We start from the raw sequence: 27654 nt of genomic DNA on the forward strand, positions 1-27654 counted from the left end.
TATAATGTTAGAGGCAGGTCTGAAAAGAAGAATAATACAAACATTAGAGGCAAGAACAGTAAGAGTAGGGATAAGTCCTAGGGTGTTACATGCTATCAATGTGGACGCAAAGGGCATAAAAATCCCGATTGCAGGTACTACAAGCAGAAACTTGAAAGAAAGAAACAACAAGGTAAGAAGAAGAAGGATTCTAATAATGCTAAAAGTGATGAGCATGACTCTTCTTTCAAGGAAGTTACCAAGGCAAACGTTGTTTCGAGTGTGGTCGTTGAAGAAATCATTGACATGGATGATGCATTTGTTGTTGACTCATGATTTCATGATGATAGTGTGGCAATGGCAAGAGACATGTACATCACAAAATGAGAGGTAATTGATGCATTACTTTCAGCACATGATGGTTTGTCACAATCATGGATAGTAGATAGTGGTGCTTGCTTTCATGTTACTCCATCTTTGGAGTCCTTTGCCTCATACACTGCAGGTAGTATGGGTAAAGTTTACTTCGGCAACAACCATGCATGTGAGATTGAGGGTGTTGGCACTATACACTTGACACTTGGAAATGGCAAAGAGCTGATTTTGCATGATCTTAGGTACGTCCCTGGCATCAAGAAAAGTCTACTTTCAGTTCAGCAGCTAGATGTCAAGGGTTACTGCACTATGTTTGGTGATGGCTCTTGGTGTCACAAGAGACGGGCACCACGTGCCAATAGAAAAGAACAGATTGAACAGACTTTTAGCACTTCAATAATAACTAAATTGAAAAAGAGAGAGAGCACACATGACACGGAGTGACTGAATTCCACCCCAGAGAGTACTGGCCCCAAACGTTGGCGTCCCTTTCGGTATTTCTTTATATTGCTTCAAATGAGTACAATCCCGGTACTCCAATCCCTGCACCTTCACACTGAAGCATGCCAAAGAAAGAGCCCATGGCCTTATTTAAAGGCCCTTGGCCTCAAAAGCAATTACATGAAAAACAGTAAACTCAAAAGCATGTGGTTCAAAAGACCTGCACCCAAAAAGCTGCCAACGCGTTTCACGGAGATCCGTACATTTGCCATGTCATCATCCTCTATGCAGGTGAGTTGGAGTGTGTATGTGCTGGTCCCTTTACTTTAGGCCCCATCGAATGGGAACCATAAGTTGGTTGGAATTTCTTCTACTGCTTCTGCTTCTTTACTTAGGGTTTCGGCTTCTCGGCCGGGATCTGCAGGTTGGCTCCGTTCTTCAGTGGCTTGACACGACAGCAATTTGTGACACTTGGAAAGTGCTTAAAGGCTCAATGCTAATTGTAAAGGGCAGCAAGAAGGGAACTCTTTATTACTTACATTGCAAGGCATTACCTGGCAAGTTTTTGGCTGTAGCTAAAGTTCACTCTCACAAGGAGCTTTGGCACAAAAGACTTGGCCGTATGAGTGAAAAAGGGCTTGATGTTCTCTCCTCTTGTATCTATGGAAAGCAAGTGAAGTTCTCTTATTTCTTTGGTGTCTCTCGCAAATTGCATGTTCTTGATTTAGTACATTCTGATGTTTGCACTATGCCTGTGAATTCACATGGAGGTGCACGGTATTTTGTATCTTTCATTGATGATCACAATAGAAAGACATGGGTGTATGTACTAAAGAGTAAAAGTTATGTGCTTGTTAAGAATTTCATGCATTTGTGACCACACAAAAAGGACTTAAGTTCAAAGCTATCAAGACGGATAATGGGAGAGAGTATCATGTGATTTTAATAGATTTTGTGAGATGCATGGCATCAAGAGGGAATTGATATCCCCTTATAATCCATCATCTAATGGTGTGGCTGAAAGATACAGTCGCACAATCTATGAGAGAGTGAGATGCATGTTGTCCACAACTAATCTCCCTCAAGAGTTTTGGGGAGAGGCTCTTAAAACTGCAGTTCATGTGCACATTCATTCTCTGAATCGTGCGTTAGTTAATGGCATCCCTAAAGAGGTTTGGTATGGCAAATCGGGTTCATATGACCATTTACGAGTCTTTGGTTGCGATGTATTTTTGCATGTGCCTATTGATCAGAGGACCGTACTTGACATGAAATTCATCAAGGGCATCTTCATGGGATATGGAGATGAGGGAGAGATGGGTTACCGAGTTTGGATACCTCAGTACAAGAAGATAATACTCAGCCGAGATGTAGTTTTCAATGAGGTTAAGTTGCTGAAAAATGCTCCACATGTAGACATTGACAAGAAGAAGGTAGCATAATCAGCCAACCATAAAGCTACCTTTGGCTAAAAACTTGATTCTTTTTAATGTTGAAATGAGCAGCAACCCATTGTGCAACAGCCACAAGAGAATGGACAGCAAATAGGTGCACAAAATGGGATTATACGACATGACCAACTTGCTGAAAATGAATTACAGCAGCGAGGTAATGCTGAAAATGAGCCACCAATTAATGATATACACATTCCGGATAATGTAGACTCATTGCCGGTAAATGTAGATCATTGGGTGAGGAGGTCTACATGTGTTAGAAAGCAACCAGAGAGGTTTCAGTCATCTATGGATTGCATTTTGTTGACTGATGAGGGGGAGCTTCTTACATTCAAAGAGGCCCAGTCTTGTGAAGACAAAAGTAAGTGGGAGCTTGCTATGAAATCTACGATACAGTCATTATATGCAAATAATACATGGGAGCTTGTACCTTTGCCCAAAGGTAGGAAAGCTATTTCTAACAAATGGGTTTATAAGGTAAAATGTGTTGATGACAAACCCAAGTACAAAGCACGTTTGGTTGCTAAGGGTTATGCACAAAAGGAAGGCTTAGATTTTCAAGAGATATTTTTACTTGTGGTGAAGATGTCTATGCTCCGTGTTTTGTTTGTTTTATGTGCTATCTTGGATTTAGAGTTGGATCAAATGGATGTGATGACGGCTTTCTTACATGGTGACTTGGATGAGAAGCTGTACATGCAGTAGTGTGAGGGTTTTGTCATTCCAGGGAAATAGCATTTGGTATGCAAACTAAAACGCAGCTTGTATGGGTTGAAACCCCTAGACAGTGGTACAAGAAGTTTGATACTTTTATGCTAAACCATGGGTTCAAACGCAGTCATGCAGATCACTACTTTTACACTAAAAAGGCTCCTGATGGTAGTCTTATTGTGCTAGTCCTATTTGTGTATGATATGTTGATCGCAGACAAGCATAAGGAAACTTTGAATGCTTTGAAAAAGGAGCTGAATTCAGCTTTCTCAATGAAAGATTTGGGTGCAACTGAACATATTTTAGGGAGCATGATTGCCCAAAAGATGATGTAGTTGTCCATGCTATGAAAAGCATTCCTTATGCATCAGCTTGTGGTTCTTTGATGTATGCCATGGTTGCTACACAATCGGACATTGCTTATGCAGTGGGAGTTGTTAGCAGGTTTATGTTTAATCCTGGAAAACCACATTGGGAGGCAATGAAGAGCATTTTCAGGTGCTTGAAAGGTACACATGACACGTGCATATGTTATGAAAAGGGTACATTGTTAGTGCGGGGATTCTGTGATTGAGACATGGCAGGAGATCTTGACACTCGGAAATCTACTAGTGGTTATGTCTTTACATTGGCTGGTGGAGCTATTTCTTGGTGTTCAAGATTGCAAAATATTGTTGCACTGAGCACTACAGAGGCTGAATATATTTCAGTCACAGAAGCTTTCGCTCGGCCGTCTTGTGAAGACTTTTGGTCTTCCAGCACATGCTCCATTGCTTGGTTGTGATAGTCAGAGTGCTATATGCGTGGCTAAGAATGCCATGTTCCATGATCGTACCAAACACATAGATGTTCGGTACCATTTTATACGACAGGTATTGGATGATGGTCTTGTCACACTGACAAAGGTCAGAACATAGGATAACCCTGCACATGTTCTCACTAGGTGTCTTGCTAAGACACAACATCAGCATTGCTTACACTTAGTGGGAGTTACTTAAAGGTACCAGATCGGACCTTTAAGTGGGAGGTTGTTGGGTCTAAAGGCTCTCTAGCCACCTCTCCTGTATATTAGTATACCCACTTATTCTTTGGGTGTGAACCACCCCTAGAGTCACTTAATTGACCCTTATAATATATACCCTAAAATAATAAAACATAATGTTGAAAGGTGCGCCGAACAGCACACGCAAAATACCTGCGTCGATTTCTCTCTCTCTCGTCTGCAACTTCATGTCCCCATTACTTGCACTCAGAGAGCTTTTCGTTCCTTCATGGCACACAATAACCCATGAGATAGTTGTGCATCCATATAGCTGGGTCGAATCACAAATCCATCCCCTTTGAGTTGGAGAAGATGCTCTCTATAGAAAGCCATCTACGTACCAAACTCCTGTGTCGGCTCTATCCATGTCCTTCTCGTGTCCAATTGGGTTAGGTCTCGATGAATGAGTCTAGTAATCTCCACCTGTGTAAGAGACAACGATAGTGCATCAAGGGAGTAGTGGAAGGGAGGCAAGTTGTCCATGCTAAAGCCATGTAGCTAGAGCCATGATGACATCTGTGCTGACAAGCGCAAAGCGCAAAACGGACCCCGACGGCCTCAACGCTAGGACCGTGCACACCAAACTCGTCACGGGAAGTGAACAGGGGGCACCACCTAGCTTTGAGCGGCTAGAACGCGGACAGTAGTGATTAAGGTAGCACTAATACTGCACACCATAGAGAGAGAGAGAGAGAGAGAGAGAGAGAGAGAGAGAGAGAGAGAGAGAGAGAGAGAGAGAGAGAGAGAGAGAGAGAGAGAGAGAGAGAGAGAGAGAAAGAAAGAAAGAAAGAAAGAAAAGAAAGAAAGCTTTATTAACGTCTTCGAAAGGTCGAACTCGACCTATGAGACAATATCATATACATGTGTTGATGCTCTAGGCATCGGAAAATAAAAAAAGGGTACAAACTGAAATGAGCCTATACTATGCAAGAGGGTGTGGTAGGGTGGTGCATGTGGTGTACAATGTATAGTGTGGGTCCTCGTGTCGAGGTGTGCTCACGCATCATCAGGCTCAACTAGGGGCTGCAAGGTGATACCACCATGAGATGATAGGGAGGGTATCTAAAAACAAGCAACATATGTAGGGTAGAGAATGTGGTACATCGGTGGTGGCTTGCTCAGGTATCTCTGGAATGCTGGATCTCCTGGTGCTGGTACATGACTCTGCTCTAGATACTGATGGTGTAAGGTTAGTATCCTCGAGATCTCCCTCTGGTGACACCCATGTGTCCTGTATCCTGGGAGCCTCTGTCTCCGACGTGCCCTCTGAGACTCTGCCTGCAGAAGGGTAAGCCCTCTACTCTGTGTAGGTAGTGTGGGGGGGTCTGGTCCTGCTCGTCGGAAAAACTGTGTGATGGTAGTCTGTGTCCTGCTATCGTGACTCTGGCGTGGTTGTAACAACTGCTCTCGAACCTCTAAAGCCGCAACCAGGAACTGGCCAAACCTCCTCTGCTCTCGGCCTATCATATGCTGCTGTAATGAGTCTCCAATGCCATATCTCTCTCTCAGCTCTGTATATGCTGGGCATCTCATGACAAAATGCTCCTCACTCTCCACCTCCGTCTGGCAAATCCGGCATGTACGCTCCTCTCGTGGTATGCCTCTGGCTCTGCCACTCTCAATCTCTAGCTGATGTGATGACACTCGTAGCTGGCCAATGTTGACCCGAAGTCGGTGTGGCATGTACTCTTGCATGTATGATGGAATCTCAATGAATCCCTGCTCTGAGAACCTCAGAAAATGCTCATAGTAATATAGCATTTTAGGAGGTAGGGTGTCTGTGGGCCTGCGCCATGTCCTCTGAATATATGTATGCCATATCTCCTGTCTGATGACCCTATTCTGCTCAGAGCGTGAGAGGGTATAGGTCGGGGCCTGGGTGTCATACTGGAGTGGTGGTAGTCTATCAATATCAAAACCGTGCTGAGCTAGCCAATCTCTTGTCTGGGCATACCATGAGCTAGTGTCCCCTGCCTGTGCCATCTCTCTAGATGCAATGAAGGCTCTATGAGAGATCCTATCTGGATCCATATCTTTGAATCTGCGAAGAAGGCAAACAGTCTAAAAGAGTGCCTCTACCAACATCGGTGGTGTAGCCAGCTCAGCTCTAATAATGTCGTGTGGAACTGATGGCTTGCTGCGAATCATCGTGGAGACCATAATAATCTGTGGCCTCTCTATTTGTGTCCATACTGAGTCTGCCAGTCCCTGTCCCCAAATGGCCGAGGCATACATGAGTGCAGGTGTGACCAGTGTGTCAAAGAGCCACCCCTTCGTCTGGTTCGTCCGGGGCTCCTGGAAGTGGGCCTGGTGGCACTGTCTCTCCATCAGAGCTAGTGATGCGTATCCTCTGGTAAGTCTATCTCTGGCTGCCTGTGTCATGGAGAAGGTCCCTGATGCTGCGGTGAATGTAACCCCCAGATATACATATGAGCCTGTCACTTCTATATCCCCTCCAGCTACTGTAAATCTACTCTGTCGGCGAATCTGAGCCGATGTATGAAATATGAGAACCTTGGTCTTGCCAAGGTTCACCGTGAGTCCTCTTTGTGAGCAGAAATCATCCAGGGCCTGCAAATGTAGTTGTAGTCCCTCTGCCGTCTCTGACATCAGGACAATATCATCTGCATATAAGAGTATGTGTACAGTAGTCCCTGCAATATCCACACCCTCTCCACCCCTGTGCAAGATGAAGTCTACAATCTCGTCAATGTATAGACCAAAGAGTGTAGGTGATAGGGGGCAACCTTGTTTCACACCAATGGTGCTCACAAGGGTGTCAGATAATCCACCCGGGCATCTCACTCTGCCAGATACATGCTCATACAATGCATAGATCCCCCATGCCATCTCCTCTCCAATCCCAAGCGCAGCCAGACATCGGAAAAGTCTCTCTCTAGGTACTGTGTCAAATGCTTTGCGGAAGTCAACGAAGCAGCAATATAATCTCCTCTTCCTCACCCGTGTCTGGTCGATCAGACAACAAAGGGTGAAGATATGATCAATAGTAGAGAAAGCTCGGCGGAAGCCTGCCTGTCCTGGTGTCCTCATGCCCTCTCCCTCTGCTAGAGAACTGAGCTCCTCCTCTAAAACCGCGCCATATAGTTTGGCCAGTATAGGACCAATCATGATAGTGCGATATGTGCTAGGATCCATGGCATCCCCAGATTTGTGGATAGGCATGATGGTGTGCGCTGTCCACGACTCTGGGAATCCCTCTGAAAGCGCGCGGTTGAAGAGGTGGGCAATGAGTGGTGCCAATGCATCACAGCCATATATAAGATGCTCTGCCTGTAGGCCTGCCTGATCTCTAGCCCTCCCATGCTGTAGGTGGGATATAGCTTTCTTCACCATGTGGGTGGTGAAGAAAGTAGATGATGTGGGTCGGGTAGCCGATGGCGTAGGTATGGGTGGCTGTCCTGGGATCTCGTATAAGCTCTCGGCATATCTGTGCCATGCCGCTGGGTCCTGAATAGGAGTGGATGGCCTGGGAGGTCTGATCCGACGCCATGCCTCAGCACTATTCTTGCTCATGAGTAAATGATAGATGTCCCAATACTGGTGCTCCTCCCACTCCCGTCTTTTACGACGGGTAAGTGTCTGTATCTTGCGTTGAGCCTGGCGATGTGTAATCTCCCCTCTGATCTCCAGTATATGTAGGTGTCTGTGTAGATCTCGACATTCGTCGTCGTACCACCTGTTTTGTGGCATAGTGCCAGTGCATGGAGGGGGTGTGTGTATGCGATGTGGGAAACTTTGAGTGGCTGACTCGTGTAAGATGGATGTAATGTGTGTGGTGAGTGTGTCCAGAGGGGCTGTGGGGTCTAAGTGTATAAGGTGCTCATGCAGGTGATGTATATAAACAGGAGTGAGCTCATGAGTGAAAGAAATGGTAGTGTAAGTGTGAGGGGGGGAGGCGAGGGGGTCAGCAAGCTGTGTAGCAAAAAGGGAGAATGTGAGATAAGTATGATCCGCCCCTATCGGTGTGCGTGCAATGCTGAAGGAGTGTATAAGCTCTGCTGTCTGGGTAGAGCCCAACAAATAGTCTACTGTGCTCTCTCCGCCACTGTGTGGGAAGCAAGTGAATCCCCCAGAATCTGGCCACCTCGCCATCCCGTTATAAATAACGAGATGGTGCCTGCTGCCAAGCTCAAGAAGGTGTCTGCCATATCCAGTGTTGTCCTGTCCCCCATCTGCAGACACTCTACTCACCCCCATGTCCTCTGCATCAAGTGCCCTCATGATCTCCGGCTGCTCCATATCATAGATCTCACACTGTCGGCTCTGTGTCCTCCCGTTGAAGTCCCCCATGAGGAGGACTTCCCCGAGTGATGTGTAGTGAGAAATGTCCTCCGACAGTCGGGAGTAGGGGTCCTGGATAGCATATCACGATCCATGTGGTGAAAAGTAGCATATGGCAATGTATAGCCCTCTCTCGTGGGTGAGCTCTAGCCGTACCCACATATAGCATGCCTCCTCGTCTCTACTCATCACCTGTATCCGGTTGTGTAAGCTCTGTTTGAATAGTATGGCCACCCCTCCTGACCCCCGAGCTGTACTCTGTCTGGTGATGGTCCTGTAAGTCGACTCCCACTGGAATCTTGTGACTACAGGTAGTCCTCTCTCTGGGCTCTCATGTGTCTCCGTAAAACATACAAAGTCATGCTCACTGATGATCTCCTCTAGGCGCTCCGGATGTGTCCATATAGAACCATTGCAGTTCCGGAGTGCCCCTCTGAGTGGTGTCTCCTGTGCTAGTGTATGTGTCTCATAGGTCCCGAATCCCTATGAGATTGGGCGGCCGTCGATGAAGATTCTACCATCTCGAAAGAAGGCCTTTATACCTTCTTTCCGTGCCTAAAGGACCCTGGGCATGCATGATTTCCTGTGCTCGATCTGCATCCTAGTGAGGTCCTCGTCCATAAAGATATGGCCGCCTTGGAGGCCTCGTAAGAGCACCCTTTTGCGAAAAAAGGTGGTGCGGTCCTCATCTCCTCGTAACTGCATGATCAACGGGCGAGCTCGAGTGGTGTCACGGCCGGCTCGCCATGCCTTTGTAAAAGGCATAGTCTCTTTGTAGCCTAGTTGGCTACAAAGCTCTCGTGCATCCTCCTCTGCTGAAGGTCCCTCTTTAAGGCCAGTGATCCTAACATTGTGTTTCCTCATCTGGCGCAATTGCTCCTCCTCGAGAGTAAGCTGAACCCTCAAGTGCTCTCCCATGTGAACCTCCTCGCATACCTCCTTCTTGATATTCTTTTTAACTACTTCCACCCATCCCGATTGTTTGGCCTCCATTTCTGTCTGGATCTCTTCTTTGATGTCTGCTTTCCATTTATTTTTGATCTCTACTTCTATGTCTTCGAAGCTCGAGATTTCCCCCTCTTCCCTCGAGATCCGGAGGTGGTTGATGCTTTCTTGTATACGGTGTATCTCCGTGTTGGAGGTGTCACGGAGTTCTTCGAATGCTTTCTTCCAGGCCTCCTTTTCTTCTGTGAGGCCTCTGACGTTATCCTCCATCTGCTTCATCTTTTCCGTCATCCTCCTTACTTCGGCGTTCAGTGCCTTGTCCGCATCTTTCTTGGCCTGTGTGATAGCTCTGGCTATCATGTCCTCCACTTCTTTCCTGTCAAGAGGTGCCATTGTCGAGCTCGAGGAGGCGAGGCTGAGCGCACGGGAAGCCTAGTGTTTACAGCCCATCCCCTTGAATGTTGAGAGAGAGAGTGAGTACCTGCGTGTTGCCCTGTTGCAAATTTCTGTGCAAGGCTACAGCTGGGTGTGTTGTTGCTGCGGGTATGCACGTCAGTCGCTGTAGGTGCTGAAGGTGCTATGCTGCCGCTGACCTTGCTACCCCACAGGCCCAGCGCGCTGCTCTCCACTGCAGGTCGTCACCTGCCCAGCGTGCAGCTCATCCCCAACAACAGCAGCACGTCGTCACCTCCACAGCACGCAACTCGTCACCTCAGTAGCAGTAGGTCGTCCCCTCCACAGGCCAGCTCGCGCTGAGAGAGAGAGAGAGAGAGAGAGAGAGAGAGAGAGAGAGAGAGAGAGAGAGAGAGAGAGAGAGAGAGAGAGAGAGAGAGAGAGAGAGACGTAGATGATGGAAACCCCTCAAGATGTGAGGGAAATCTTGATTCAAGTGGTATTTATAGGAAACCTTAGCTTTGGCGAGATGGTGACCGTGTGACAGAGAGAGGGAGAGAGAGATAGAGCAAGAGAGAGCCTATAGTGCGTTCTCTAGGGAGAGTTCCATATGTACGGATACCCTACTCTTGTGTGGCGACCCTTGGAGTCGGTGTGTGGGCATGGCTTCCTTCAGCTCAAGAGAGAAAGAAAGATTTTATTTACGTCTTCAAAAGGCCAAAGAGAACTGGCCTATGAGACAAATCAATGTACAAAGTATATATCCGCTGGATATCCTGTGTGCGTGCACAGTAACAAAAATGGGGGTGTGACCGGGTAATAATCGAACATCCGGTATATACAATGGGGTGTGTGACCGGGTAATAACAAAGCATCCTGTGTACAAAATGTAGTGTGACCAGGTAATAACAAAACATCCGGTATACATGATAGAATATACAACTGTGATAGGAGGGAGGAGGGTGTAGGGTGTATGTGGCTGAGTCTGCTCCAGCCAGTGGTGAGGGTAGGGTGTAGTATCTGATACATCCACGAGCCTGATGTGATGAGTCTAGCTATGTGAGCTAGGTCAAGCGTCTGCTCTGCTCTGAATGTGGGCTGCATGTCGTGCCCTGATGGCCTGAACCTCTCTCCTATGTCTCTGGGATGCTCGAGAGCGATATCCTGGTAGTCGTGGTCTCCGTCTAGCTCTGGCCTCCTCAGCTCGTGCTAGAGTCATCCCTTGGTATGTGGGTGGCTGTGGCTGCGTCTGTGTAGGTGCTAGAGCCTGGAAGTAATCCGTGAGCTGTGTCTGTCTGTCCTCAGCTCTACCCTCCCCCATCTCAAGGGCTCGCTCTCTATGCTGGTGCATCTCTATCAAGAATCTCCCCAACAGCCTCTGATCCAATGATGTCATCACTGACTGTAGTGAAACTCTCGGTCTATCAAACAGGATGGGGTATCGTGATCTGATCTCAGCATAGTGGGGACATCTGCACAGGAAGTGGCTCTCACACTCTACCTCCTGTCTGCACAATCTGCATAGCCTGGCCTCTCGTGGGATGCGGGCTGCTCTGCCACTCTCTATCTCTAGCTGATGTGATGATACTCTGAGCTGTCCGATGGCCACCCTCTGCCATGCGGTAGATATATGTCCATGTATCTAGGCCGCTGTATGAACCCATCCTCAGTGAGCGTGAGGAAGTGGTCTCTGTAGTATGCCATCTTCGTGGCCAGTGGCCGCGAAGGTGTAATCCAGGTCTGCTCTGTGTATCTCTGTATGAGCTCATACGTGATGATTGTTTTCCTCTTAGTGTGTGAGAGGACCTGGCGTGGTGCATCTGGATCATACTGTGAAGGAGGCAATCTGTCCATAGAGTAACCATAAGTCTGAAGCCACCTAGTCACACTGGCATACCATGACCTCTGATCTTCTGAGTCTGCTAGCTCTCGAGACGCCTCTAGAGCAAGGCAAGGTAGTCTGTCTGCTCTCATGTCTCTCAATCTGTGAAGATATCCCACAGTCTGGAATAGTGCCTCCACTACCATAGGTGAAGCACCAAACTCTGCTCTCACAATATCATGGGGAACTGATGGCTTACTCCGAATCATCCGGGCAAGCATCAGTATCTGTGGCCTCTCAAGTCTGCTCCACATTTGCTCTGAAATACCTGGGGTCCATACTGGGGCAGCATATAGTAGGGCTGGAGTGACTAAGGTGTCAAATAACCAGCTCTTCGTGCGAGGCTCCTGAAAATGTGTGTGATGGCAGCCCCTCTCAAGCATAGCTAGCGTTGCGTATGCTCGGGCGGTGCGGTCTCTAGCAGCCTGTGCCATGGAGAAGCGGCCTGTCCTAGCAGTGAGCGTGATGCCCAAGTACACATATGACTCTACCACCTCAATCTGGCTATCTGCAAAGGGGAAGACTGATCTCCTCCGAACAATCCCTGAAGTGTGGAATATCAGAACCTTGGTCTTGCCAAGGTTCACTGTCACCCCTCTGTCTGTACAAAAGGAGCCGAGAGCCTGTATGTGGAGCTGTAGATCCTCCTGTGACTCTGCAAGTAGGACAATGTCATCTGCATATAACATAATATGTACCTGAGTGCCTGAGAGGTCGGCACGTGCTCCTCCACTCTGTCTGATGTAATCTGCTATCTCATCTATATATAAGCCGAAGAGAGTAGGGGAGAGCGGGCAACCCTGCTTCACCCCAATGGTGCTAGTGATGCTATCTGAAAGTCCACCAGGGCATCTGACTCTGCCTGATACTCTCTCATACAAAGCATATATGGACCATATCATGTCTGGCGGTATACCTAGAGATATAAGGTGCTGTAACAGCCGCTCTCTAGGGACTCTGTCAAAAGCTTTGCGGAAGTCCTCAAAGCAACAGTAGAGGCGTCTCCCTCGGCTTCGTGATTGCTCTATCAGGCATCTGAGATTGAACATATGATCCACAGTAGAGAAGGAGAGAAATGAAATGAAATGTTATATTAACGTCTTCAAAAAGGCCAGAATGACCTATGAGATCAAACTGATACAAAAGTGGTGAATTTGTTACAAAGTTTGGGTACCTTAGTACTAAAGTACTAAGTGTGAAAAGTGTGCAAGTGTGAAAATAAATGTGACTAAATACAAAGTATTAAATAAACTTCTTAGGAGCATTCTGGGTGTCTGGCTAGAATGCTTCTAATCCTTTGTTGTAGTCTCATCCGGTGAAGTGTGCTTCTGCATCTCGGTCGTGGTCGTCTCGATTTCCTAAGCTCAATCGCCCTGTCAATGAGGGTGCCTTTGGTATGGATGAGGGTACTCCTTTGTGCTGGCTGCTGCTCTCTTGCTTCTCCTTCCACTCCTGCTGCTCTCGATCCGAAGAAATCTGTGATCTGCCTCTGAGGCTGTAGTGCTCTTTGTCTTCTCATTAGGTTATCCCTGTGCCGATGTATTTCCAGTAGGTACAAGCCTAAGCATCTTTGATCTTGGTATTGCATGACTCTATCTAGAGGTCCAAAGCCTTCTTTAAATAGGCAATGGAAACGCCCACGTATCTCATAGTATACGGTGCAATGGCATATGTAGTGTAATTCTGTCTCTGGCTCCATTCCGCATAACTTGCAAATTCTGCTCTCAGGTGGGATTCCCCTAAATCTGCCAAATTCAATTTCCAGCTGGTGTGAGGATGTACGAATCTGACCAATAGCACATCTCAAACCAATAGACAGGTGGGTATCCATGTAGCTCGGGCGAATCACAAATCCATCTTCAGATAGCTGTAGGAAGTTTTCTTTGTAGTCGGCCATCTTCGTGCCCAATTCTTGTGTAGGGTCTACCCATGTCCTCTTAGTATCCAAGTGTATAAGATCCTGACGGATGATTTTATTAATCTCCGTTCGTGTAATTGCCAGTGATGGAGCCTCAAGAGAGTATTGGTAGGGGGGTAATCTTTCCATACTGAACCCGTGTCTCTGAAACCACGAAGACAGTTGCGCATGCCAGCATGATGTATCCCCTTTCATTGCTAACTGTCGAGAGGATTCGAGGGCCAATCTAGTATATCGGCAATTATTTGTATCCCACAAACCATGTATAAAGGACGCTGATCTGGTAAGAGCTTCAATTTCTATCGGAGGGGCAGCTAGTTCCGCTCGGATAATCGCGTGTGGTACGGAGGCCTTGGCTCTAATCATTCGGGAAATCATAGATACCAAAGGTCTCTCCATTGGCTTCCAATTATCCTGATCCACAGATGGTCCCCAAATCTGGACCCCATAAAGCATAGCCGAAGCCACCATAGTATCAAAGAGCCAAAGTTTTGTTCGTGGTTCCTGAAATTGCACTTGTGAACACATCCTCTCCAACCCTCCCAAGGCTGTAGAGGCTGTGGACAATCTAGCCTCCGTTGCTTTCTTAAGAGTAAACTTCGGTCTTGCAAATAACACACCAAGGTATGTGTATGCATCTGTGTACTCTACTGTATCCTGGCCATATGCAAATGTAGGTGCCGATCTCCTAACCCACTACGGTGTGGTGTTAAACACCATACCTTTGGTTTTACCCAAATTCACCGACAGTCCGTTGTCCTCCGCGAATTTATGTAATGCATCTAATTGCCTCTGCATTCCATCTGGTGATTCTGCTATCAATACAATATCATCTGCATACAACAACAAAGGGATCCATGACCCTGCAAGCTGAGCACCTTTGTCACCCTCTCTATCAATGTAATCTGATACCTCATCTATATACACACCAAATAAAGTAGGGGACAGTGGGCATCCCTGCTTTACTCCAACGGTGGAATGAACCCGATTAAACATGACCCGATTAAACAGACGAGCAAGGACTTCTGAAAGTAGATCCCTTGCATGGATCAAATGTTCTGCTACTAGACCCTCATGATCATATGCTCTTCTTGTCTTCATCTTATCAATGGCTTTTTCCACCATTTCCGTAGTAAAGAAAGTACTAGTAGCAGGGCATGGCTCTAGCGGATCTGGTAATGGAGGCTGTCCAGATACCATATATAATGATGTTATAAATTGACCCCAAATCTCAGGAGAAGTAATTGTCGGAGGCGATGAGTGCTCGTGAAATAAACGCCAGGCCTCATGTGAGTCCTGACTCAAGAAGAGCTGATATAAATCCTTCTCCAGTTTGGCTAAAAATGCCCTTTTCTTGCGACGTACTATACGCCGAAGAGAACTCCGAGACTGCTTATGTGTGATGGTCCCAAGTGTAAGCTCTTTCTGGACCTGGGTTCTCGTCTCTCTGCATTCCTCGTCGTACCAACTGTTTTGAGGCATGTTCCCAGATCCTCTTTTCTGATCAGGCTGAGTATGTGGGTATGCCTCTTGTGCTGCTCCATGTAGTATCTCTGTTAGCTGAGAAGTAATCTCCTGTACAGTATATACTCGCTCGGCTGCCCACATCCTACTATAGATCTATTCCACATAGACTGAATCAGTCTCTGGTGTGAAAGTATATCTTGTGTGCGTCTTCTTCCTTTGTACTTGAGAGGCATTGTATTGGAAGGAGATTGATAAGGTCAAGAGAGCATGATCCACTGCAATCCCAACCGGTCTGGGTCCCACCTTAAAGTCCTCGATATTAGAAATAAAGCATGGTGAAGTCATGACATAATCTACTGTGCTGGCCCCATGTTTGTGCGCGAGAGAGAGAGAGAGAGAGAGAGAGAGAGAGAGAGAGAGAGAGAGAGAGAGAGAGAGAGAGAGAGGGGTTTGAGGTTGAAAGTGTGTGTGTGTGTGTGTATAGGGTTGTGTTTGTGTGTGAGTATGTTGGCAAGTGTGTGTGTGTGGGAACGAGGGGGAGAGAGAGATTTTTTTTTTCATGGCTGACTCGGGCTGGCTATACAGAGAGAGAGAGAGAGAGAGAGAGAGAGAGAGAGAGAGAGAGAGAGTGGCGAGAATGAGATATAGAGAGAGAGCGAGGGATGGGGAGAAAGAGGCTGAGGTGGGGTGTGTGTGTGTGTGTGTGGGCAGGTAAACGAGAGGGATTTTTTTGGCTTGCGCTGCTACACAGAGAGCAAGAAAGAGAGAGGATGGTGAGCGAGAGGGGGGGAAGAGAGGAAGGGTGGGTGTGAGTGTGTGTGTGTGTGTGTGTGTGAACAAGAGATTTTTTTGGCTTGCGTTGCTGTCACCAGGAGGTATATTTTTCCTGTTGCCTTCCGTAAATAAGTATTAGATATATTTATTTTATTTTTACTTGTTTGTCCCAAAACCCTTGAAAAGGTGCAAGTGGACATTGCATGGCCAGTGTGAAATGGCTGCAGCCAAATGGGTTTCTCACATCGGGGATCTAGGTCGGTCAGACAGGGACTGCCCGGGCCAATTAGCACTAAATTCTGATGAGTATGGAAGCTCGTGTGCGCCAAACTGGAATTTGGGCCACTCGTCAAGTCACTGCAACTTTATAAGTTGAAAGGGGCCAGTAAATTAACCCACATTGTAGATGTTGGTCAAATGGTAGTCTGCAATGATGGTCAGGAGACCGATAGGGACGCCATGGAAGCATCTCCTAAAATTTAGGGAACTGCTATTTTTGACCGGAAAATGTGTTCGCGTCATTAGCTCTGGAATGACAAGGGGAACATTTTATTGCTCTGCTGCCAAGTCAACTGACGGCCCAGTTGAGATATTTTTAGCAAGGAAAGCCCAAACTCGGAAACTGGGCGACGTGTCAACCTGTGAGCGATTCTGCAACTTTGGGAGGCAAAAACGAGCTGCATATCAACAAAGGGGTGCCATTTTCAGCCTCAGGTGGATTGTAGCAGGTACAGAAGCTATGGAATGCTTACCTTGCCCTCTATGCACAGTATGGTGACGGGAGTGTTGCCCCGCACGCTACATACTGCTCTCTTTCTCCCCTACGTACAGTATGTTATGCCGCACTAGTGGGCTTCTCATTTGACCTATGTACAGTTCTGGGGGTTTATGCGCGTTTGCCAAGGCAAGAGTCTTCTGAACAGGAACCGGATTAGCTAATTGCTAATCCCCCATAGGTACGCACAGTTCCATCACGAAAGATTGCGAGTTTGGAGAGTTTTCTCGCGTGAAAACTCGTCCAATTCACATAGGGAACTCTCCCATTGCGTGCGGGGGCCCTTGGGACACGCGTAGGCGTGTTCGCTCCACTAAAAACGATCCGAAACAAGGAATTACACCTTGCTGTGTTTTTCTGCAGGTTTAGGGTTTCGCACCTAAACTGCAAGGGAACATCGGGGGAGCCTCGTGAGAGCCTTGGGATGCGTGTACAGGCTTTTGGGCTCCCGGCAGTGAAAAACAGAGAGTTACAGCCCGCTGAATTTCTGTGACAGCTCACCAGAAAGCTGCCAGATATCGAGGGAATCCGTCCGAGACAGGTGTTTTTGACCTACAGGGGTTTTTGCGTTGTTATGCTGTCGAAATCCGGTCAAAAACGTGGGTCTTCAGCCCTTGCCAGGCTTGGACAGCTTTGTGAAAGCTTGTGCGAAGTGGTCGGATCGTCTACTTTAATTTGAATAAAGAAATACCGAAAGGGGTGCCAGTCTTTGGGGCCTACAGGGTGTCGGTCTCGTGTGCGCCGTGACATTCTAGTCGCTGGACGCAACTGTGTTCTCTTCCCTTCTCAGTGCTCTGTGTAAAGTTAACAGGTAATTGAAATAGTACCGCCCTCTACGTTGTACGGGCCGGTTATATGGTTCCATCGACGGGATAGTCACTTTTTCTTCAAAAAGTGCAGCGTGGATTGTTGTGGGTGAAAGCAACACAGAGCTTGTCGATATGGCAGAGAAGAGAGACCAAGTACCTGAAGAGGGATCTTCCTCACATGGCAGAGAGAAAATTCCTTCAACTCTTCAAGAAGAGGACAGGTTGTTTAGAACTCAACTGCGTTGCTGCATGGACATGTTTCAGCAGTTGGCTAAAAATCCAAGGATGCAGGAATTCTTACAGGCTCCGACACAGGGTTTTAAGCCTCCTACACAGGGAATGACTGAGCCGTTGCTGGAAAAGGAGATTTCCAATGCGCAGAGGACTCATGATGCTCGAGGGAAAGCCCATGTGGTTGAGCAACTAGCGGTGTCCAATGATCCAAAGCAACTTGCTTTAGCTGGACAGGAACTGTTTGTGAATGGTCAAGGGAGCAATGAACAGGCTATGAGTTAGACCCTTCCATTACCTAATACTTATCCTGGTTATTTTGGAGGTGGTTTAGTGTTTCAAGCTATGGCTGGACCTTCCACAGGTTATATGCCAGGGAATGTGTTCGGGACAATGCAAACAGGCATGGGTAACCCTATGTACGCGAACATGGGTGTCCAACCAGGTTTTCAGGGTGCCTATGGCCAGTTTCGAGTGCCTGGAATACAATTTGGTATGGCTGGTTTTTCGCAGCCATACGTACAAAATGCAGACATGACAGGGAAAACAATTGATGCGAGTGCTGGAATGAACACTCATGGAGCACCATTGTTACAGGCACCTATTTATGATAATGTGGCTCCTTTGAGTCAGCCTAAGGAGTACAAGGAAGGTGGGCAGGGAGTGAAGTTTGAAACTTTCAGAGGAATTGAGGACAAGGACAAAAAAGGCATTTTTTTGGCAAAACTTTTCAAGAAAGGAAAGCTCGTAGGGAGGCCAAGAAATGCTACCTTTGTGAACAGTAAGGACACTTTGCAAATGAGTGCCCACAGAAGAAGTCACAGGATAAGGATGACAAGTCAGACCATAAAGGGAAGAAGCCAAAGCCGAGTGCAGGACTTGTTCTAGAATTGGTTGGAGATCAGCCAAACACAGATGCCACGGAGCTGTGCAGAGCTTGGGGCAAAGTTAGAGACCAGACAGTGCTGGTTGTCTTTGATCCAAGAGCCCGTGCAAATTTCATATCACCAGAATTGGCATCAAAGTTGGGCATTCGTGCAGAGGAGATGGGTATGACGGGCGAAGCAGGTTTGGCATGCCAAGGACATTCAGAGCCTGTTACTCCCATTCTGGGAAAGCTTCGTCTGCACATTCAGAGCTATGTGGATGCGGAAGAATTTCATATTATGCTGCTTGAGGGCTGTGATGTGTTATTGGGTATCCCATGGTGTTACAGGTTGCATGCTATGGTGGATACTTACAACAAAAAGATTACCCTTGTACCTAGAGGAAAGACTCATGTCCTTGATGTAAAGTTTAAAGGCGAGTCTGTTCCAGTTGTTTCTGCTTCTGCTCTTTCCTCTGTAATAAAGAATCATCTTTCTACGTACTTGATCTTTGCAAAAGAAGTACCTCAAGTTGTATCTAATTTGTCTACCTTAGATAAAGACAAGTCAACTTTTTTGAGTGGTTTCAGTGATTGTTTTTCGGACTCTTTGCCAGGGGAGTTACCTCCTGAGAGACCTGAGGATCATACTCTAGATCTTGTGCCAGGTTCTAGTCCACCGAATAGACCACCATACAGGGTTAGTGCAGCCCAGCAGAAAGAGATTATGGGTCAGGTCAACGAGCTTTTAGAGAAGGGGCTAATTCAGCCCAGTTCATCCCCTTTTTGTTCGCCTGTACTCTTAGTGCAGAAGAAGGATGGTTCATGGCGCATGTGCATTGACTATCGCGCCTTGAATAAGCATACTATCAAGAACAAGTTCCCCATACCGAGGATAAATGACATTCTTGATCGGCTTGAGGGAGCGTCATTGTTTACAAGAATAGACCTAAAGAGCGGGTATCATCAGATACGCATTAGACCAGAAGATGTCCATAAGACTGCGTTCAGGACAACATTTGGTCTCTATGAGTTTCTTGTCATGCCATTTGGTCTCACAAATGCTCCTGCCACATTTAATAGAATGATGGACAGAATTTTTAGACCACATAGAAACTTTGTGGGTACCTTCTTTGATGACATGATTGTCTACTCAAAGTATGAAGAGGAGCATAGGGATCACTTGACCGCAGTTTTCAATGAGCTACGCAAGAATAGGCGACTCATCAATGCGAAGAAAAGTGAGTTCTTTTTGCAAGAAATTCACTTCCTTGGGCACATTGTTTCAAAGGATGGGGTACGCATGGATCCCGCTAAAGTGGAAGCAATTAGGTCATGGCCAGACTTGAAGTCCGTACATGACATTCGAAGCTTTCTAGGCTTATGTTCCTATTACAGGAGGTTCAGCCGAAATTTTGCTGAGATTGCTTCTCCACTCCATGCACTGCAAGGAAAAGGAGTTACTTTCAAGTGGACAGCCAAGGAAATTTTAGCGTTCAAACACTTGAAAGAGAAGCTGACTTCAGATCCGGTAATTATTTTGCCAGATCTTTCTAAACCTTTTGTGGTTCAATGTGATGCGTGTGGCCATAGTCTTGGTGCAATTCTAATGTAGAATGGCCGAGTAGTCGCATATGAGAGCAGAATTCTTTTGAAGACTGAAAGGAACTTGCAAGTCTATGCGAAAGCATTGCTGGCAGTAATTCATGCTCTCACTAGTTGGAAACACTATTTGCTAGGGGCTGATTTTGTTGTCCAAACGGATCATCAAACCTTGCGATATTTTCTTACATAGACGAAGTTGTCTGAGAAGCACATGCAATGGGCACACATCTTGTCAATGTTCCATTTTCAGATTGTGCATGTGCAAGGGAAAAAGAACGTGGTGGCTGATGCGTTGTCACGAAAGCCCCAAATTTCAACAGTGTCAATTCCGTACCATTGTGAACTAGACGAAATGAAGACACAATATGTTGAAGATTCAGATTTTGCAAGGATCTATGACCAGCTTGTTGATGGGCAACATCGTGAGCACTATATGCTTAAGAATGACTTTCTCATGATGCATGGAAAGTTATGCGTTACTGAACAGTTACAGCCAAAGATTTTGATGGAAAGTCATGCTCCACCTTATGCTGGGCATCGTGGAATTGATGCGACAGTGAAAGGAGTTGAGGCATTCTTCTATTGGCCAGCTCTGCGTCAAGATGTTGACACATTTGTAAGATCATGCTTAGTATGCCAAAAAGTCAAATTTGACAGACAAAAGCAACCGGGATTGTTGCAGCCATTGCCGATCCCTGATAGGCCATGGGAAAGTATAGCAATGGACTTTAGCTTTGATCTTCCAAGGACGCAAACAGGAAATGATGGGATTTGGACTATCATTTGTAGGTTCAGGAAGCAGGCCCATTTCATTCTTGTTAGGAAGAAGATAAAGCCAGAACACATGGTCAAGATATTCATGAGCAATATCTTTAAATATCATGGGATGCCTCAGTCAATTGTCAGTGACAGGGATCCACGTATGACGAGTCTTTTCTGGAAGGCATTGTTTGAGAACATGGGCACTACGCTCAAGTTCTCTTCTTCGTTTCATCCGCAAACTGATGGACAGTCAGAAGAGGCAAATTCTACTGTCTTGGACCTACTCAAATGTTATGTCTCAGAGCACAAGGCAACTTGGGAACACCATCTCCCATTGGTTGAATATGCTTACAATAACACTGTGCATACATGAACAGGTAAGGCACCATTTGAGATAGTGGAAGGAGGAAAGAAAGTCCCACCCATTTTGCAGACTAAGGACAAGATATGTGAGGCAGACAAGTATGTGCAAGATATGGATGAAACATACAGGAAGATAAAGATTGCTCTTGAGAAGACTCAGGCTAAGCAAAAGAAAGCTGCTGATCGTCACCGTCGTGAACTTGTATTTTCATTGGTGATTGGGTACTTTTGCGCTTTGAAAAGGCCAGGTTAAGGAAAAGGAAAGGCAAGGAACGCTTGTTTCCTAAGCTCAGTATGCGATATTATGGTCCTTTTCATATTTCAGAAAAGATCAACGATGTAGCTTACAGGTTAAAGCTACCAGAAGGTTGGAAAATACATAATGCTTTTCATGTCAGCCTTCTAAGGCCCTTTGTTGGTGATGTGCCAGAGAATATGCTTGATGAGGAACAACCCGAAGTGGAAGAATTGGATGAACTCCTTGTTCTTGAACAGATATTGGCACATAAAGAAAGAAAGGTTAGAGGAAAAGTTGCAAGACACTATTTGGTGAAGTTCAAGAACTATTCATCGTTAGATGCCAAATGGATGGAAGAGTCTGAATTGGTTGATTCACCTCAGCTATTGCAATTGTATCTTGAAGCCTTTCAGATGGAACCCACAGTGACTTGATGCAGCCTTTTTGGAGCAAGGCAAGAGCATGGTTCATGATGCTCAAGAGAGTAGTTAAGCAATTGTATCTACTCTTTCCATATAGAATTTAGCTAGAGAAATTTGTGCTCAAGAGTACACTAGAAGACTTCTATGCTTGATATATGTGTCGTAGCCAGGTTGGTGGGATTGTTTAATCGTCCAACGCTACATTTCCGGAAGCATGTATATCTTGGATTCCCATCATAGAATATATGGGATATCAAGAGATATCCACATGTATTATTGGCATGCAAGCGAGGTCGCTTGCAGTATTTCAAGGGTGGGGTGTGTCACCAGGAGGTGTATTTTTCCTGTTGCCTTCCGTAAATAAGTATTAGATATATTTATTTTATTTTTACTTGTTTGTCCCAAAACCCTTGAAAAGGTGCAAGTGGACATTGCATGGCCAGTGTGAAACGGCTGCAGCCAAATGGGTTTCTCACATCGAGGATCTAGGTCGGTCAGACAGGGACTGCCCGGGCCAGTTAGCACTAAATTCTGATGAGTATGGAAGCTCGTGTGCGCCAAACTGGAATTTGGGCCAATCGTCAAGTCACTGCAACTTTATAAGTTGAAAGGGGCCAGTAAATTAACCCACATTACAGATGTTGGTCAAATGGTAGTCTTCAATGATGGTCAGGAGACCGATAGGGACGCCATGGAAGCATCTCCTAAAATTTAGGGAATTGCTATTTTTGACCGGAAAATGTGTTCGCGTCATTAGCGTTGGAATGACAAGGGGAACATTTTATTGCTCTGCTGCCAAGTCAACTGACGCACCAGTTGAGATATTTTTAGCAGGGAAAGCCCAAACTCGAAAACTGGGCGACGTGTCAACCTGTGAGCGATTCTGCCAGTCTGGGAGGCCCGCTGAATTTCTGTGACAGCTCACCAGAAAGCTTCCAGATATCGAGGGAATCCGTCCTAGACAGGTGTTTTTGACCTACAGGGGTTTTTGCGCCGTTATGCTGTCGAAATCCGGTCAAAAACCTGCGTCTTCAGCCCTCGCCAGGCTTGGACAGCTTTGTGAAAGCTTGTGCGAAGTGGTCGGATCGTCTCCTTTCATTTGAATAAAGAAATACCGAAAGGGGCGCCAGTCTTTGGGACCTACAGGGTGTCGGTCTCGTGTGCGCAGTGACATTCTAGTTGCTGGACGCAACTGTGTTCTCTTCCCTTCTCAGTGCTCTGTGTAAAGTTAACAGGTAATTGAAATAGTACCGCCCTCTACGTTGTACGGGCCGGTTATAGTTGCTACACAGAGCGAGAGGATGGTGAGCGAGAGGGGGGGAAGAGAGGAAGGGTGGGTGTGAGTGTGTGTTTAGATGGAGAGAGAGAGAGAGAGAGAGAGAGAGAGAGAGAGAGAGAGAGAGGGCGAGTGGTGGAGAGAGGTAGGAAGGGGTGAGAGATTGAGAGGGTGTGTGTGGTGTATGGGTGGGGAGACGAGAGAGAGAGAGAGAGAGAGAGAGAGAGAGAGAGAGAGAGAGAGAGAGAGAGAGAGAGAGAGAGAGTCGTCAACGAGAGATGAGAGAGAGACGTGTGGGCGAGGGAGAGGGTGAGAGAGATGAGCGAGAGGGGAGAGAGGGAAGGAGAGTGTGAGAGTGTGTGTGTGTGTGAATAATGAGAGAGAGAGAGCTGAGAGACTATTGTCCCATGCATGGTGGCCCCCTGTGGGTTGACGAACGAGAGGGAGAGAGAGGGGTTTTGGCTGCATGCGATAATGAAGGAGGGAGAGGGGGATAATGGAGGAGAGAGGGGGAAGGGTGGTGCCAAGGGAGGGGCGGCCCGCTGTGGCGCATGCATGGGAGGGAAGAGAGTGGCGGGGCGACAGCAACATAAAAAGAACAAATTTTTTTAATTATTTTTTATATTACCAAGCACCTCTCTTTGGGGTTGGTTCTCGCGGCCGCAGCTTGTGAAAGCCGGCTATCATTAGCCCTTCCCTTCTGGCTAGAGGCATTCATGCCTCTAGCTCTGCTTCTGTTCGCTAGTAGCGAAGTTGGAGGGTTCTCCCTCCTCTGGAATATCTAGGATGAACTCTGGATCAAACCCTAAGAAGTACCTTTTTAGCCTCCATCCATTGACTCTGGTCTTGTGAATTCGACCATCTGCTTCCATCAATTTGTAGCTTCCATTGGCGTATCGCTTTTTGACGATGAACGGCCCTTCCCATCTGGGCTGAAACTTCTTATCTTTCCTAGTGTCGAGTCTGTTGTCGTATCTCAACACTAACATGCCTTTCTTTAGACCCTTCTCCTTAAGCCCTTGATTGAATGTGAATCGGCGTCGTTCTGCTTGGGTTGCATACTGGTTGATCGCATCTTCCCTATCTAGTTGAAGTCTTTCTAGATCCAAGATGTGGTTACGGAGATGGGCAATTGGGCGTTGTAACTGACTAGCCATGACTCGCAAGTTGGCTATCTGTACCTCAATGGGTAGAAAGGCCTCCTTTCCGTATACCAGATGGAAAGGGGTGAAACCCTATGATGCTCGGAATGTTGTGTGGTAGGCCCAAAGAGCGGCCATGAGATGCTTATCCCAATCACTTGTATGGTTATTCACCTGCTTTGTGATGATCTTACAGATTATGCCGTTTACCTTTTCCACTAGACCATTGCCCTGTGGATAGTATAGAGTGGAGTGTCGACGTGTGATGCCTAACTTTTTCATCAGTTCTCCCACCATGTCGCCTTTGAAACTTGGCCCTCTATCAGATATTATCTCCAGAGATGTGCCAAAGCGGCAACAAATGTGCTCAAATACGAACTTCGCCACTTCTTGGGCTGTAATGCGTGTGGTGGCTGCTGCTTCTGCCCATCGGGTCATGTAGTCTACACCAACTAGAATGTACAATTTACCTGATTGGGCCCTTAGTAAAGGACCAATTGCATCTATTCCCCACTTCTCAAATGGGCCATATGAGATGATAGGAGTCTGTAGCTCATAGGTTAGTGTTCTATCACTGGATACTTGACAAACTCTGCATGTTTTACACCAATGATGCACATTCCTGTTCAGACTAGGCCAAGAGAATCTTGCGTGTAGAATCTTCCTACTAGTAATATCTAGAGCAAAGTGGCCGTCACAAACACCATCATGGCAACTTGAGATTACCTCCGTGATTTCACTAGAGATTGACACTCGCCTGAGGATCTGGTCTTTGCCCTTGCAGTACAAGGTGTTGTTGATAGGGTGGTATCTTGTTGCCTTTCGGACAAACCATTGTTTCTGGCCCTTGGTATACCCTTCAGGACATTCTCGTGTATCTAAGAAGGTCATGATATCAGGCATAGCACCGCTACCCTGAAAGAGGGGCAACTGTCTATAGTTTGATTGCTCCTATGAGAACTTCTTGTATTCTTTCCTTGGCTAGAGCATCCGCTTCTTGATTTTTTTCCCTAGGGACATGAAATAATTGCACTGCTTCAAACTTCTTTAAAGATCCTTAACTTGGCGCAATTGGCCAAGCAAAACATGATTTTTACAAATCCAAGTGCCATTTATCTGCTTTATCAAGAGCATGGCATCACCAAACACATTTAGGCGTTGAACCCCTTGCAAAACACATTGTTCTAATCCAAGAATTAATGCCGCGTACTCTGCTTCGTCGTTGGAGTGGGAGTGTAGTAACTGCCCAATAGAGAATACCTTTTCCTTTTGCTCATTGAAAATGATGATGCCAGCTGCAGCTTGGTCCGCTGTTCTTTTGTATGCTCCATCGAAGAAAGAGAATGAGCTCTTTCTAGCTTAGGAATTTCTACCATTGGTGTCACTTCTTTACCTTTTGTGTTGACCTTTAGCTTCTTCTTATAGTGACGATGAGTAAGAATACCTGCTAGACTAGCCCTGGTGGAGCTCTCCACTTGCATAGTGTAATCAAACTCTTGTAATCTAACAAGCCACTTAGAGATTCTAGATAAGACATCCATGTGTTGCATCACATATGGAAAGACCTCTTCCATTGTCAGAATTACAAAGGGTCTAAGCAATAGATAAGAGCGGAACTTTGTAGTGGCAAACATCAATGCAAGCACCATGTGCTCTACCGCGGTGAATCCTTTTTCTGATGGGGTCATGACACGACTAGAGAAGTAGATAGGGCGCATGAAAGAGGTTTTGAGGTCCTTCTTCATTAGTACGGCTCCAAGTGTGTCACTCCCTACACTAGGGTTAACATAAAATGGCTCGTCCCATCTAGGGGGTGCAATGGTGGAAATTGTAGTCTTTCACTTCGCTAAACTGTTGCTCATTTTCTTCACTCCATAGGAAGACATCTCTATGGGTGACTTGTTGTAAAGGGAGAACCACTTGAGAGAGCAAGTGAATGAACCTGCTCAAATACCTTACCTTCTGAAGGAAAGAGACCAATTGCTTAGCTGTTGTGGGTAATGACAAAGATACTAAAGCTTGAATCTTGCTTGGGTCAGGCTCAATTTCTTTTGCTGAAATTACATGGCCGAGAAGAGTGACCTTGCTTTCACCAATGTGGCACTTATCTACGTTAAGCTGGCCACCCAGGGTTTGCAGCCTAACCGGGCCATCATAGACCTTGCTCAAATGGAGGGAGCGAGAACTGTAGATATAGAAATCATTTATGAAAACTCGTATTGACTTACCAAAGTATAGCTGGAAGTACATAGCATTGGAATTTGGCCGGAGCGTTGGTGAGGCCAAAAGGCATCACCCTGTAAGCAAAATATCCCCATGGTGTTATGAAAGTTGTCTTTTTCTGGTCTTCTTTTGCAATGCTAATCTGGAAGTAGCTTGAGTAGCCATCACATACTGTGTAGTGCTTATGACTTGCTACCTCGTTGAGAATCTCGTCTTGGAATGGGAGGGGAAAATGATCCCTCTTTGTTGCTGCGTTGAGAGGTTTGTAGTCTACACAAACCCTTCAATTACCGTTTTCCTTTACTGGAGAGACCCACTTTGAGTCTTCGACAGGGTTAATGAAACCTGCTTGTAGTAAATTCCTTACCTCTTTGAGCAATGCTTCTTGCTGAATCACCCCAAGCCTTTTGAGCTTTTGCACTACAGGCTTGCTTGCTTCCTTGAGTCTTATGCGGTGTTGCACCACTGTGATGCCTGTGATCTTGTCATAACTATCAATGAAGAGTGTGGTGAAGTTACTTTAGCATAGAGATGCATTCTTCTCTCTCTTCACTAACCAACTTACTGGAGAGCATCCGATATAACTTACTTGTATCCACCAAGGGTTGCATACCTGATGGTCCCTCTTGGTTCTTCGGTGGTATTTCTGATTGTGTCAATCTCTTTGGTTCTCTGAGGATGACTCCCATCACTTTGATGCTACCGTCACTCTCTTTAGTGGTTGTCGTATCTTCTTCCAAGGTGGTCAAAGAGTCACTGGTGAATTAATCTTCTGATGCCTCCAAGATCATGTTGCGTTGCTTTCCAGTCTTCATGTCGTAGAATATGGACTTTCCCTTAGCATCCTTCATCTGGATTATTCCGGTACTCCAGTCTTGCTTAGCCTCCATAGCCTTCCAAGAATGATAGGGTAGCCCCCCCCTTTGTGTGGCATGACAAAAATGTCTACCTCCACTTCTGTGTTGAATGCCTTCACCTTGACTGCATTCACAATGCCTACGCACTTCACTTTGACGTTACTTACCTCTAGGCCTAGATGGTGCATCATTTTCTCACTCATGACGCATATTTGTGCGCCACCATCTATGTAGACGTTTGAGATACGTTGCCCCTTGATGTGGGCATCCATGATAGGTAGGATGTCGTCAAGATTCCTCCCAGAGATAGCCCTAGCTATCCTTGGTCTTGATTTTCTTGTACTCACCATCTTCATCCATTGTCTCCTTATCCTTGGTGCAAGATGGAGTAATTGGGGCCAGG

General features: G+C 46.3%; 2 protein-coding genes across 2 annotated transcripts in view; one reads left to right on the forward strand and one right to left on the reverse strand.

Annotated features, from left to right (window-relative positions):
- Window positions 1-27654, forward strand: part of LOC147449413 (ABC transporter A family member 7-like) — a 71443-nt gene that overhangs the window by 25245 nt on the left and 18544 nt on the right. The window lies entirely within an intron of this gene.
- LOC147449414 (uncharacterized) lies at window positions 7757-9642 on the reverse strand. Its single transcript, XM_086521859.1, has one exon. The coding sequence runs from the start codon at window positions 9640-9642 to the stop codon at window positions 8860-8862; it is 783 nt and encodes a 260-aa protein (XP_086377985.1). The 3' UTR covers window positions 7757-8859.

Source organism: Adiantum capillus-veneris, chromosome 10 (genome assembly GCF_014529385.1).
Source record: "Adiantum capillus-veneris isolate H3 chromosome 10, ASM1452938v2, whole genome shotgun sequence".
Lineage (NCBI taxonomy): Eukaryota > Viridiplantae > Streptophyta > Polypodiopsida > Polypodiales > Pteridaceae > Adiantum > Adiantum capillus-veneris.

Coding starts and splice junctions, on each gene's coding strand:
- LOC147449414 (XM_086521859.1), bottom strand. CDS start 9,642: ATGGCACCTCTTGACAGGAAAGAAGTGGAGGACATGATAGCCAGAGCT.